The sequence below is a fragment of the Procambarus clarkii genome, chromosome 14 (assembly GCF_040958095.1).
Source record: "Procambarus clarkii isolate CNS0578487 chromosome 14, FALCON_Pclarkii_2.0, whole genome shotgun sequence".
Lineage (NCBI taxonomy): Eukaryota > Metazoa > Arthropoda > Malacostraca > Decapoda > Cambaridae > Procambarus > Procambarus clarkii.
In genome coordinates, this window is record NC_091163.1 from 35,474,753 (window position 1) to 35,488,710 (window position 13,958).

Below are 13,958 nucleotides of genomic sequence, written 5' to 3' on the forward strand. Positions count from 1 at the left end.
GGTTGGGGAGGGGTTGACTTGGGGGCCTTGGACCCCACCTGGGTTTTTCTACCCTCTGAGCGGGGTTTACTGTTGCAAGGTGTGGTGCTTTTCTTCTCTCCTCCCCTCCCTCTCCACGTATGAGTTGTATTTGGTGTCGGCCCCTCCCCCGGGTTCAGGTCCGTGTCCCTTTGGGTCTACCGGTTCTGTCCTTCCGGAGGTTTTCGGCTTCCCGCATTCCCCCCTCATGAGGTGTGGGAAGCCATTGCGGCTAACCTCCTGGCTCATGGTCCCTGGTAGGCTAAACTCCATTGACTAATGCCCTGGTTAAATGCATTGCATATTAGCCCGATAACTCCAGGGAGCCGACGAGAGAGACTCAGAAAATGGCATTTCATTACATTCAACACTTTTTTTTTTTTTTTTTTTTTTTTTTAGTTCTAGGGTTTTTGTTTTTCCTTTGAGGATCTTTGTTCTTTATTGGGATGAGTTGTATGTGGTTTTGTTTCTTGGGAGGAGGGAGGTTCTTTCTTGTGTTGCAGGATTTGTGAGTGGTCTATTGCCAGTTTGTTATGTCATACTATATGGATGGAGGTGTTTGCTGGCTGTTTGCATTGTTTGCCTAGTTGATCTGGTAGTCTGTTAGCTTGGCAACATGCATGGTGTTGTTTGAGGTTTGTATTCTGCCATTGTTTGGGTTCCAGGGCCCCTTTCTTTTTTTTCTTACCCCATACCTTGGCCTGCCTCCTTCATTCACAAGTAAGCTGTTTTAATCTTTCTCTATTAATGATCTCTCTCAACAAAGTCATTCTCCTCTCCCAATGGAGAGGAGATCTTTATCCTGATTCCTTTCCAGTGCTATATAGTCGCAATGACTTGGCGCTACCTCCTGATAGTTCCATTTCCCTTCTCCCAATGGAGCTACCAAAGTGGCCAGTCCAAAAATCCAGTGGTGACTGTAATCAAATAATCCTTACTGGGCAGTTCCTTGGCAGCTTCCCATTCCTGCCCTGCTGTTTGAGTCCTTCTCATCAAATTTTGAGTTGGGTGCAGATGGTTCATGAGTGAGCCCAGGTGACCTGGGGTGCCACTTGGTTTTTTTGAGAAGAGTTGGGGAGAGGGTTGTATACCCATTTGCAAATTACAGTTTACATTGGTTACTTCATTCCATTATGTGTTTTAAAGCAGTGTTTTGTCTTGTTTGACCTTGAAGTTTTGGATGGTTTTTCAAATTTTGAGTTTGATCTTTGATTTGCATATTCCCTTCACCTCATTAGCAAACCAAATTTTGAGCCTGGTTTCTGATAGGCCTGTGTAAGTCTCAGGGGATCTGGTATGGGCTGAAGGCTTAAGAGTATCAGTGCATTAGCTCAGGGCAGCTTCTGAGGAGGAGGAGGAAAAAAGCTACATTTTATTACATCCAATATTTGATTTTTATATGAAAAGTAGTACTGGTACCACTGCCAAACTCCTCAACCAGCCGCCTTCCTCCCAGGTCATGATCAAGTTTCACTAATAATTCGTCATTTGTCCCAATGATAAATTAGTTCCTCTGACTCCTTACGTGATGTACTCTTAACACTTTTGTTGACAACAGGTTGCTTACTCGCAAATAATAATGCAGAATGCACATTGTCGGTACTCACGCACGAACTGCAGGTCTTTGGATACCGAGGAAGATGAAGACACAAGCTCATGAACAGTTCATAGTACAAACTGGATTCATTCGGAAATGAAATTTGTAAGTTCTTTGTTCATAATGCAGAACCAGATTTCCCACAGGAAGGGAGACAAAATAATTGGGAGAAAGTTAAATGAATATACAGTACTATGTATCACTTGGAAGAAATTGAACAGAAATGAGACTATTGAAGAGCAATCAAACACCAAGCCTTTAACAAATGAGGTTATCATTGTACTGACCAGTTGGACTAGGGCAGTAGTAGTAGTAGATGGACTAGGGATCAGGTGCCTATAAATAAGACATAAATTTCCAGACCCAAAAATCATGTATTCCTGAAATTTTGCAGACACATAACGAGTATAGCAAAAAACTTTTCTAGGCTCCACATTGTTAGAATCCTTGGAGGCATCATTTATGTGGAAGGTTCCGACATCTCGTCTTTCATCCTCGTTGGTGTGAGCAAAAGATGGGAAGTAGGAAACCTCTACAAATACGATGCCTCCGAGGACTCTTAACAACACGGAGATCACTACAAAGAGGCATTTCTTTACATTCAGTCCTGGATATGATTTACTCTTAACACTTTCGCCTGGCAGCGACGCAGTTTTAATCTTACAGTTGTCTGGCGGGGATGCATTTTGCATCCAAAATTAAAATATTTGTTAAAATTCCATTTATTGTTTAATTATTATGAGAATAGTTTTAAAATGCACACCTTTAGAGTGCGACAATTTGATACCAAAATGAACGACGTAACGCGAAAATTGATGTTATCAAACTGAAAAGAGTCGAGACATTTGTGTGCAGGTGTTGCAGGTGTGCATATGGGTGCTCGCTCACGGGCAATGCTTGGCTCATTTTCATCTTTCCTGGGGGGGGGGGGGCCCTTTTTAACCTTATATGCATATATCACATTAGGGAATTGTATTGCGAACAATCTGATACCAAAATGACAATGTGGCACAAGAATTTGGGTGAGAAAACTTGAAAAACAGTATACACATTTTAGTCAGGTTGCACGCTCATGGGTAACGCTCGGCCGATTTTTGGGTTTGGTGCAGGTGGCACGACAGGCTTTTTTTACCTTAAATGCATACTGTATATCGCTTTAGGGAATTCTATTGCGAACAATTTGATACCAAAATGAATGACGTAACACGAAAATTGGTGTTATCAAACTGAAATGAGTATACACATTTGTGTGCAGGTGTGCCAATGGGTGCTCACTCACAAGTAATACTTGGCTGACTTTTGGCTTTACTGCAGGGATGGGGGGAGGGGTCTTTGGACTTTATATGCATATACCCTTGTAGGGAATTCTATTGCAAACAAATTGATACCAAAATGAACAACGTAGCCCGAGAGGTGAGGTGAGAAAATTGAAAAGAGTATACACATTTTAGTGCAGTTGTGCACTCACAAGTAACACTTAGTTGATTAATGGATTTGATGCGGGCGGCACGCCGGGCTTTTTGACATTACATTGTATATGCATATATCCTTTTAGGGAATTCTATTGCGAACAATTTGATACCAAAATGAATGATGTACTACGAAAATTGAGGCGAGAAAACTGAAAAGCGTATACACATTTTAGAGTGGGCACATGCTCACGTGAAACACTTTGCCCACCTTGGGGTGGGCTGGGGCGCGCGTGCCTGGGATGCGAAAGTGTTAATGCTGGAGTTACTCTTGACTTTTTATCTTTTTGAAGAGTGAAGAGGTCTATTTGCTAAAAGAAGCTGCAATATTAGGTAATGAGGCATGGATGGCAGATATTAGTGGGGGTCATTTTCAGTGTTCAGTTTCTTCAGCAAGTCAGCCAAACTGTCTGGATAGACATTGATCAGTTGTCACCGTAAACAGGTTGTCACCGTAGACATTGTCAGGATAGACGCTCACAATAGACAGACTCGTGATAGATTGTTGTGATACAATAGACAATGTCGTGATAAGCAAGCAAGTAGGGTAGACAGCCGGAATGTCCTGATAAGCAGGCTAGACAGAATGTCGCAATGAGCAGGCTAGACAGACAGAATGTCGCAATGAGCAGGCTAGACAGACAGAATGTCGTAATGAGCAGGCTAGACAGACAGAATGTCGCAATGAGCAGGCTAGACGGACAGAATGTCGCAATGAGCAGGGTAGACAGACAGAATGTCGCAATGAGCAGGCTAGACAGACAGAATGTCGCAATGAGCAGGCTAGACAGACAGAATGTTGCAATGAGCAGGCTAGACAGACAAAATGTCGCAATGAGCAGGCTAGACAAACAGAATGTCGCAATGAGCAGGCTAGACAGACAGAATGTCGCAATGAGCAGGCTAGACAGACAGAATGTCGCAATGAGCAGGCTAGACAAACAGAATGTTGCAATGAGCAGGCTAGACAGACAGAATGTCGCAATGAGCAGGCTAGACAGACAGAATGTCATGAAAAGCAGGCTAGACAGACATGATGTAGTGATCAGCAGGCAAGCAGGCCAGACAGACAGACACACACAAGCAGACAAATCAAGGTCTGGAATGTTAGTACGGAACCATTACACATCTCAATCCTGTTTATCACTCTTTTCTGTGGGGAGCCCCGGAGGCTTCCTGGAGCTATCAAACGAATATATACTATATTAGTCTGGGGCTTCAGTCAATGGAGTTCTGCCTACCGGGGACTACAAGCCAGAACCTGGCACCCCCCCCCCCCCCCTCAGGGAGGCACAGGGAGCAATGGCCAAAGGAAACCTCCTTGTATTTGACGGTATTCCGTGTCTGCCATCGACCTGGGTTAGGCACTCGGAAAGGTAGGCATCCTAAAACAAACCCCACTTGGTAGGAAATTGCAAAAAACAAAACATGACTGAACGGAGAAACAGAATGCCCCAAAAGAAAACAAAGGAAACAAGCAATCGTCAGTCACTACCGCCGCGACTATTGTCCGTGCAGCTCTCTTCCACCCCCCTCCTGAAGGGGTAAACCCCAGACCCCCGTGCCGGCTATCCACACCTCAGTTCGTAGGCTGAAGCACACTGGGGCGGTTGTCAATGTTGGTCTCGGTTTCCTGCTGGATTTTGTGCCCTTGTGGCGTTTCCTGCTGTTTGTGGTGCGGTGGCCAGGAGTATTGTAGTGTACTGGGGCTGCATATGCTTAGGGCTGCCTTCCCTAAGTGCCCTGTAAGTACTGCCCTTGGGTTCTAGGGTTCTCTTCTCTTGGGCCTTCAGGACTTCACTTACATAGGTGTTCCTGCTGCTCAGCATTTACCCTGCCCTTGGAGCCAGCTGGGGTTTTGTGGCCTTTGTTTGGCCCAGGGTAGGGAATAGTGTTGCTGGTGGGGGCGCAAGGTGCTGCGCAGCATGTCTACCTTGAGGGGACCGTGTTTCCTGTTCTTCCTGTTGTTGTTGTGCTTTTGCAGGGTTTTTCTTTTCTGTTTGTTTCTTGCATGGAGGTCTGCCTGGACTGATTATTAGTCCACATACTTTATTTTTGGTTTCCCTCCTCTAGGCCGCCCTGTGCTTGTACACTTCCCAGGGGTCCAGTTATAGCCTTCTTCCCTCTTGTTGACATTATCATTCTGGCTCAACCGGCTATGCAGTACCGTTGCCTGGGCTTCCTGTAGGCTGTTCACTTGCAGGTCCTGGAAAACCCCGCCAAGGCTTGGCTGACCAATGGATGCATCATTCGAGTCCCATCTCGCCCTGTGTGAGTTTGAAGGTTGTTTGTTCCCCTTGTCTCAGGGCGACGATCATCTGTTTTGCCTCTGTCATGCTTCCTGTTGGGTCGGTGACACCTGTGACACGAAGTTTTGCGATACGTGTTCCCCGTTCGTACTCCAATTTACCCATTCTTCTTCTTTGGAAGTACTTAGGGGTCAGGCAGCATGTGCATTGCGTTGTAGATTTTGGTTGTTGCAACACGTTAGGTTGGTTACCCACTTTGATGCCCCAAGGCTGCCCCATTTTGGTTTTAGGGGACCCGGACCTGGAGGCATTGGTCTCTTCAACCGTGGTTCGGTCCGTGCCTTTGGGTCCTTTTCCAGTGGGCGCGATTTGCCCTACTCATTCCCCCTGCTGCTGGCTCCCAAAGGTCTGATGGTTTCGGAGTCGGGGCCGGGTTTGGTTAGTGGTGAGGCTCGGGCGGCTCTGAGGGTGTTGCCCCATTTGAGACGGAGGCATTCGAACCTGATCCTCCTGCCGAGGCTTCTGGTTCCTACCAGCAGACCCCCTTCTTTGCTGCCTTTTCTTCAGGAATGGAGGGCATGAAGGACAGCTCTACCCCGGGGCCTGGCTTGGAGGCTCCTGGGGCTGGGGAGGAGTTGCCCTGGAGGGCTTGGACCCCTCCCCCCTTGATCTCGCTTGGGTGTTAGTGCCCTTCTCGCAGGGTTTATTGTTGCGGGGGGAGAGGTTTTCTTAATCCCCTTTCCTGTACGAGTTTGATTTGGGGTCGGCTCCTTCCTTGGTTCAGTTCCGGGTTCCCTTGGATTCCTCGGCTCCCTCTTTCCGGAGGTTTTCTGCCTCTCACATCCTGCCCAATGAGGTTTGGAAGACTCTTGCGGCTTACCTCCTGTGAGACCTTGATTGTGCCTTTGTGATGGATCCGTCCTCATTTGAGTATGGTTCCTCTTCCCTGTAATGGGTTCTTTGTGAGGTTCCAGAGTCTTCCTGGCTGGCAGACTGCCCTTTCTTTTCTCAGGAAGTGTGACACGGGTTTTGTCGGACCCGCACGTTTTAATGGTGGGAGGCTGCTACCATTCTTGCAAATTTACTTGGAGGGTGATTTTGAGCGCCTCAGTGTATGCCTTTGTGCCTCTGTGCTTCCTCGGGATGTTAGCCTTCAGTAGCTGCACACACAGGTTTCCTCCCTTTCGGGTCCTTTGGCTGCTGGGGCCGGGTTTAGTTAGTGCTTTCCACTTTCGTTGCCTTCCTTTTGGCTTGAATCTGGCACCTTGTGTTTTCACGCGTCTTGCCGGGGTCATGGTGACCCATCTGCATCTGCTAGGGGTTCGGGTGTTGGCCAACCTCGATGACTGGTTGGTGTGGGCTCCCAGCCGGTCTACATGTCTGCTCACCAGGGATATGGAAATGCTGCCATGGGGCGGCGGTTCTTTCTCGGGTTCGGATTCCTGCTGAGGAGTTTTGTGCCTGCAGGCATTTGGCCTCGGTCTTGCGCTTCTTTTCCCCTTCTCGAGTTGTCCTTGGACTGGCTTGGGGAGGACATGGAGGCATTGAGTGCCTGGCCTTCGTTTGGGGCGCTGGCCTCAGCGGCCAGGGCGTCAGCTGCGTTGTTGATACAACACTGTTTGTGCTGATACTCTGAGAGGCGGTGTCTCTGTTCTTTGCTTCTTGCCACGCGTGTCACAATGCCATCCTCGCTCTATCCTTGGAATCCCCTTGGGCCCTGGCTCTTAGATTTTCTTCACCTTTTTGTACGTTGTTGTTTGCAGACAGTACTGTGACTCAGTTTCTGCTGGCGGCCTCATCTAGTTGCCGTCCTCTTCCGGATTTGTTGGTTCTCCGGGGTGGCTGTTCTTGGGCCTCTCGGATGGGTCGGGCCAGGGCTCATGGTCAAGGTGGGCCCTTGGCGTCAGTTTCTGAGCCAGTGCCTCCTTCGAAGCCGGCGTTGTCTGGTCGGTGCGATGCTCGCTCGCTCTGCTCGTCAGTCAGCTTCTCGTAAAGGGTGTCGGCCCTTTTGCGGGTCGCCCTGTTGATGGGGTGCTGGGGGGAAACTGGTGCTGTTTGCACACATTTGGTCCCATGATTCATGGGCATTTTGGGTTGTGTCTTTCAGCCTGTGCTGGTATTGAGAGGCGGCTCCTCATTGGGGGGCTCGGGGCTGGCGGGGTAGGCTTCTTCCCCTTCACTCCGTTGGGTCATCTTGGAGTGGGTGCGCTTGGGCATGGTCGAAATGACCTTGTTCCTCAGGTGGGTTTCCCCGCCTGTTTCCAGTCACAAAATGGGACTGCGGATTTTCGGTTCATTTTGGACTTGTCCTATGTGAACAGCTGGATTCCTTGCCCCTCTTTTCGGATGACATCTGTGCTTCGCTGTGCAAGTTTACCCGCCAGGTTGAGTCTGGCTTCAGCGCCTTTTCTGGTTCCTTCGGAAACTTTCCTTCCGCCTCTCTTGCGACCACTGGGTTTGACTCGTGGGCCTTGCATCGGTTGCTGCATCGCCGGCTTCCTCTTCCAGTTTTTCGGAGTTCAGTGTCTTGGCGCCTCCCCGAGCCTCGCGCGTTGACGCCTGGTCTCTCGGCAGGGTTGTGTGGTAGCAGAGCCTCCTAAAGTGACAGGGTTGTGTGGTGACAGAGCTTCCTAGAGTGACAGGTTTGTGCAGTAGCAGAGCCTCCTGAAATGAAGATGTGTGTGGAGATAGAGCCTTCTGGAATGAAGGTGTGTGTGGTGGTGATAGAGCCTCCGGAGGCTCTGTTGCGGCTACATTCCCGCCTTCTGCTGTTTCTGGAGGGCTCCTGAGTCAGTTGTTCGAAGGTTTGTGTGGGAGTTTCAGGACCATCATCTTATGCCGAATACTGACGCCTCGTATTGTGCGGCGCTGGTGGAGCCGCTTCAACTTGCATTCAGGGTGAATGTTAATTCTGCTCCGTTCCTCAAGCTCTCTCATGCGTTTGTAGACAATGAGTCACAATAACGTGACTGAAGTATGTAGACCAGACCCCACACTAGAAGGTGAAGGAACGAAGACGTTTCGGTCCGTCCTGGACCATTCTCAAGTTGGAGAATCTCGTGCATTGTTTCACCTCCGGCCTGCTCATGCGCTGTCTGAGCCATCTTGGTCGTTGGACCGGGTGCTCTCTTTTCTCTCTTCTCGGTTTGTTGTGGGCCCCTTCGGTTCAAGAGTGTTTTTTGAAGGCTCTTTTCCTATTGGCATTGGTCTCCAGGGGTCAAGTTAGGGAGCTTCATGCTCTCCTCCGGCACAGGGTTTCTGATCTTTTGGTACTGGTGGTAGGTTTGTTCATTTTGGTTTTGGTTTGATGAAAACATTGAAAGAAAGAAATATGAGGGAAAAGTTATTGAGTTTTTGTTGAAAGTATAGAAAAGTGAGACATACGTTCTTATATGCAAATATCCATTTACATCATTCTATTGTGAACAATATGATACCAAATTGAACGACGTAGCACGAAAATTCAGGTGAGAATAACCATTCGAGTGGCGAGCTCTCGGGCAATGCTTGGGCTACCTTGAGGTGCGCAACGGGTTGCCCACCGGGGCAACGAAAGTGTTAAAAGCTATTCTAAAGCTGGAAAGCGTAGCATAGGCTCCTTGCACAGTGTTCCTTATGTGATCCTCTGGTGACAGTTTTCTATCAAGAACCACCCCTAGATTTTTATCAATTCTTTTATAAACACAACCTACATAATTTGTAGATTGTGAGGGGGGCCTATTTTCTCCTATTCCATGTTCCATAATTTGGCATTTATTCATTAAAATCCATTTGCCAAGTGTTGCTCTATACCTTTATTTTGGTAGGTCTTCTTGAAGGGCATGACAAAGGGCATCTAAGTTTCTTATCATCCCTAGTACAGTACCTTAGCATCATCAGCAAACATGTTCATATAATTCTGAACATGTTTGCTAATGTTACTAGTGGATTACATCAGGGTTCAGTTCTTACCCCCAGACCAAGTGCTAAAAATATCTATAAAGGTGTTTTAATATAAATGCACCCATATTTATTTTGGAAACCAATGAAATTTTGTTTTATTTGGTATAAATAAATGTTCACTGCCACCGATTCACGCCAAAACTACACAGATAATGGAATTAACTATTATTAACCAGACATACTCGTGTTAATGGGGTGGAGAACATGAAATTTCTACATTCAGTAATTCGAGAATCCAATAAAGGGAAATTTGTATACAATATTAGGAGTTCCACTGTACAGTATTGCCAAATGATGGTTAACCACTTAACTGCGCCAGCCGAGTATTCTCGGTCGGCAGGAAACTGCGCCAACCAAGAAAACTCTTTTTTTTATTTTTCCGTATCCATTCTAAATGTGTGCGAGGTTGGTTGTGTACGAAATGGACTCTAAGGACCTCCAGTGAGAGGCAGCCATCTTGGAAAAAATTCCCAGAATGCCCTAGGGCTGCTGGCTGGGTTAGTACTGAATGAGCAACCATGGGTGGCGCACGCACCTCTGGCTCCCAAACACCTGTCTGACGCGGTGTTGAAAGATAATGCTCAGTCGGTGAAATTCAAACCTTGTTGTTTGAAGAACATAAGGGTCATAATATTGGTAAAGCTAGGTGCAATAAGGACCTAACACAAAGGTCGGATGCAATTGATACAGCACCTATGAGGACGATACAGCGAGCGTATCCAGTTGTAGCTCTGAGCATCACCCTAGCAATCCTATGCTATTTCCAATTTATTTAGATGATTCTTAGATGAATCGTTTTCTGCGTTCAGTGATGATTCATCTGATACAAGTAGCATAGATGAACAGTGTTAGCAGCTTCCATGGTGGTGTTTTCCGTAGATGTTTTCAAGAATACCTGAATCTCTTCCTGACTGACAGACACTCTTTGAGGCAAGCTGAATCTCTTCCTGTGTGGAACCATACAAAGCGATCTTTTCAAGACTACCTTACAAATTGATCTTTTCCTATATTCTTTTCAATACTACCTTATGCTTTACAAGCTTGGCTACATACAACCTACAAGTACTAAAACAAGGGTGTACGTGGGTGCGTTATTTGCAAACACACAGAATGAAGAAACAGGAAGTGAAAATTTATCTGTACCTGGTGCAACGAGAGCGCGAAGTCGCGCTGCGTACCATGTGCTACTTCGTTGATTATTACTCACTTCCGAAGTACTGAGTGTGTAATACAGTGTGTTACTGTGTAAATAGTGTGTGAAACTGTACATATTTTAATTTTAGTGAATTTTTAACAAGTAATATTGCAACAATAAACATTTATTGTGGACACATTACTGACACATGTATCACAGGGCCATGGAACATTATGAACGTTCTACTGTATACATATTGTAAAGGACACACATATGCATCATTTACGATAAAAAAAAGCAAATAAAACTGCATTGGAAATACATAGAACAAATATTTGAAAGTATATTTATGGCAACACCCAGTGCTCGAATGGCCCGCTCGACCGTGTCTGGGCGAGTCATGCACGGGCGACCAGGCCCTGATGACATCACAGCGCACCTTGTCCACGTCCCCACAACCAAAGCAAGTAGAATTTGGTATTTATTTTTACATAGACATGTTCAGGGAAGGGAATTTTTATCATTTTACGAAGAAAAAAAAGAATTTTTTGTTAACAATTTATTTCATGCGCACGGGGAATTTCACAATAAACTCGGCGCAGCACGGTGGTTAAGTGTCAAGGGGTTTGTTGTATTGTAAGATGATTTATTAAGTATTGTAAGGATTTAAACCTTTTGCACCACTGAGATATTATTTGTAAATAAGTCATGGTTTGAGGGGTGGGACTTGTATTTTATTTGTTATATTGTCGTTGTCGTTGGTTTGCAAGATGAGAATGGTGCAACACCATTTTTCAGATGGTGTGCAACGTAACCATAATTGGGACATTATCTAGGTAACAGGTCAAGATTTAAGAGTGATCATTGACTGCTTTTCATATAAATAATAATCTTGTTATGTTGTACAGTGTATACATGTATTGGAGGTGTGTTTTTTATATACGTATGTATGGCCATGTATTAGCTTGCTTTGAAAGACTTGCGTCCCTGCATCATGCACTCGCTGTTCCTGCCTTCATAAGTGAAGTGTTATAAATATGCTTTCTCGTTGAAGAATTTCTATCACACCATTATGTGTTAAGTTCATAACAGAGATGCTTCAAAAATATGTTAAGAGAGTGGTAATATAAGACAGTATTATTTCTTCACGATGGGGTCAAGTGCAGGTATGTGGGTTCCATCACTTCGTATAGCCTCAATATGTTCTTATAAATTCATCACATTCTTGTGACATTATTTATTTATTTATTTATAAGAAGGTACATTGGGTTTGTTGGAGTGCATAACATTGGTGTTCTTACATTCTTGTAAGGCCACTAACATGCATAGTGATTTTGGGCAGATTTCTTTGTGAATCTGTTCTGTACGCAGAACAGTTTGGCTGTTATTGGCATGTTTATTATCACATGCTTTCACCATGAATACATTTGGCCAGAAAATGTATTGTAGTAATAACAGTGTAAAATAAAAAAATATATAAAAATACAAAGGGTGAACTTACAATAGTTACTCAGTAGGGACAGTATTTGTATATACTGTACTGTACTGTATTATAAAGCCACAAATTTCATGGGGCATTTTAGGCAAATTATTTTGTAATAACAAAGTGTTTCCTTGTGGAGTTCACCAGTAAAATTAGGGAGCATGAAATGGATAAAAAGTAACGTTTTATAAAATAAACACAATATCATGTGTGTAATTCTTAAATATGTATTTTGATTGTGTAATTTGTATTTTTACCATCTTGATAATTTTCAGAGTTGACTAAAGCCTGGCGATGCCTAGAAAACGAAAGCACGCGTCAGAAATGCTTGGATATAGTGGAAGAAGCTGAGGCCATCGTAGCTAAAAGGGTAGGTTTCAGCAACTTTTATTGAATGATTTATACAGAATAATGCTTTTTTCTAGAGGAGTCTGTGGTGGCTTCCTGATGCTATCTCACTGAGGTGGCTTACCCCTACTGATCCACATCAACCATGGGAGTCCTGTAAGACCTACTGGAGGCCAGAGCCAGAACCTGGCCCTATCACAGAGGCATAGGAAGCAGGGAGATTGTTACAATCACCCACACTGAGAAAGGAGCTTTGTAGCTCCTTTCTTCACCCTCCCGGGGGGGGGGGGGGAGGTTGCACAGACAGCGGCGCAGCAACGTGATGACATCATGCTTGTTTGCTAATTTTCATTGGCGAGTTCTGTCCACTCGTTTGGCTTTCGGTAGCAATATTTTTACCAGAATAGGGAGTTTGTTTTGGGGCGCCTATCTTTGTGGGTGCCAGACCCTGTTAATGGCAGACATAGAATGCTCCCAACCACACGGGGGTTTCTATAGGCCATTGCTCCTCGTGCTTCTCTTGAGGGGGCCAGGTTCTGGCTCATGGTACCTGGTAGGCAAGAACTCTGTGTACACTGACTGATGCCAGAAAGTTGCACATATCCTTTCAGCCTTGATAGCTCCGGGGAGCCTCTGGGACTCGCCCAGAAAATGGCGTTTCATTACATTCAATGCTTTTTTTTTTTTTTTTTTTTTTTTTGTAGGCGGGGGAGGGTTTGCCTCTCTCTTGCTTGGAGGCAGCTTTTCTGGGTTGGGCTCTCTCACTGGTTCCTGGTTAGGGTGAAATGTTGTTGGGGGGGGGGGCCAACAACATTTTCCTCTTTTGACAATGCTATGGGGGAGCTTCTGGCTTGTGTTTGCTTGTTTCTGTAATTACGTAAGTGTAGTTATACAATGAGAGCTACACTCGTGGTGGCCCCTCTTTCCAGTACTCTTTGTCGTATAACGCTTTGACACTCTGCATGCAATTTGTGGGCTTTTCAGGTTCCTGGTTCTGGGATCCACCAACCCACCACATGGGGTGGGGTTGATGGTCCTCCCCTTGGCCCCGTGTGGTTGGATTTGGGCACTATTGAATCCCCCTCTGCTTTTCGTTGGGGTTTCCAGTTCTTTTCTGTTCCAAATGCATGTCTCGGCAGGCCTGCGGTCCATTTGCAGCATTTTGGGTCTGTGCATATTCATTCCATAACCGTCTTCTACATGAAGACTGGGTTGGTGTGTCTGAATCATGCATACTTGCACTTTTTCTTTTCCTCAGTAGTTTGAGACCTGTATGGGATTATTTATTGGGTTCATGCTTTGGTCTTTTTCATTGGCTGGTTTGGGCTTCTAGCGAGTCAAGACACCAGCACCCAGGGTTCTGTATCTTTCCAGCTTGCCAGGTTTGGGTTTCTGGTGAGCTGGTGGAAGTCCCAGTTGGTTCTGTTCCAAGTTTTGATCTGGTTGAGCCTGCTTTGGGGTTCCTGGTCAGGCTCTCTTTCTCTCCCCCCCCTGTGTCTGCTGCACATGTGGTTGCATCGCCATCTGGTGTTGGTCTGGCACTGGGAGACTCGGTACTTAGTCGAGTTGTTGTGCAAGAGCCTAAGCTTTGCCTAAAGGTCGTTTCCCTGAACAGAGTCTCGCTCTGGGCATTGTGGTGGTTGCTCCGGTTTCACCCATTTCGCCACTTCCGGCACTGTTGGGTTCAGGCTCATTTGCCTTTTATGAGCACTTCACC

The 13,958-nt window shown here is 45.9% G+C and overlaps 1 protein-coding gene across 1 annotated transcript in view; it reads left to right on the plus strand.

Annotated features, from left to right (window-relative positions):
* Nucleotides 1-13,958, plus strand: part of LOC123770291 (dnaJ homolog subfamily C member 8) — a 55,899-nt gene that overhangs the window by 20,608 nt on the left and 21,333 nt on the right. Inside the window, exon 4 of the mRNA XM_045762002.2 lies at nucleotides 12,169-12,263. Coding sequence (XP_045617958.1) covers nucleotides 12,169-12,263 — 95 coding nt within the window. The remainder of the gene's footprint in view (nucleotides 1-12,168; nucleotides 12,264-13,958) is intronic.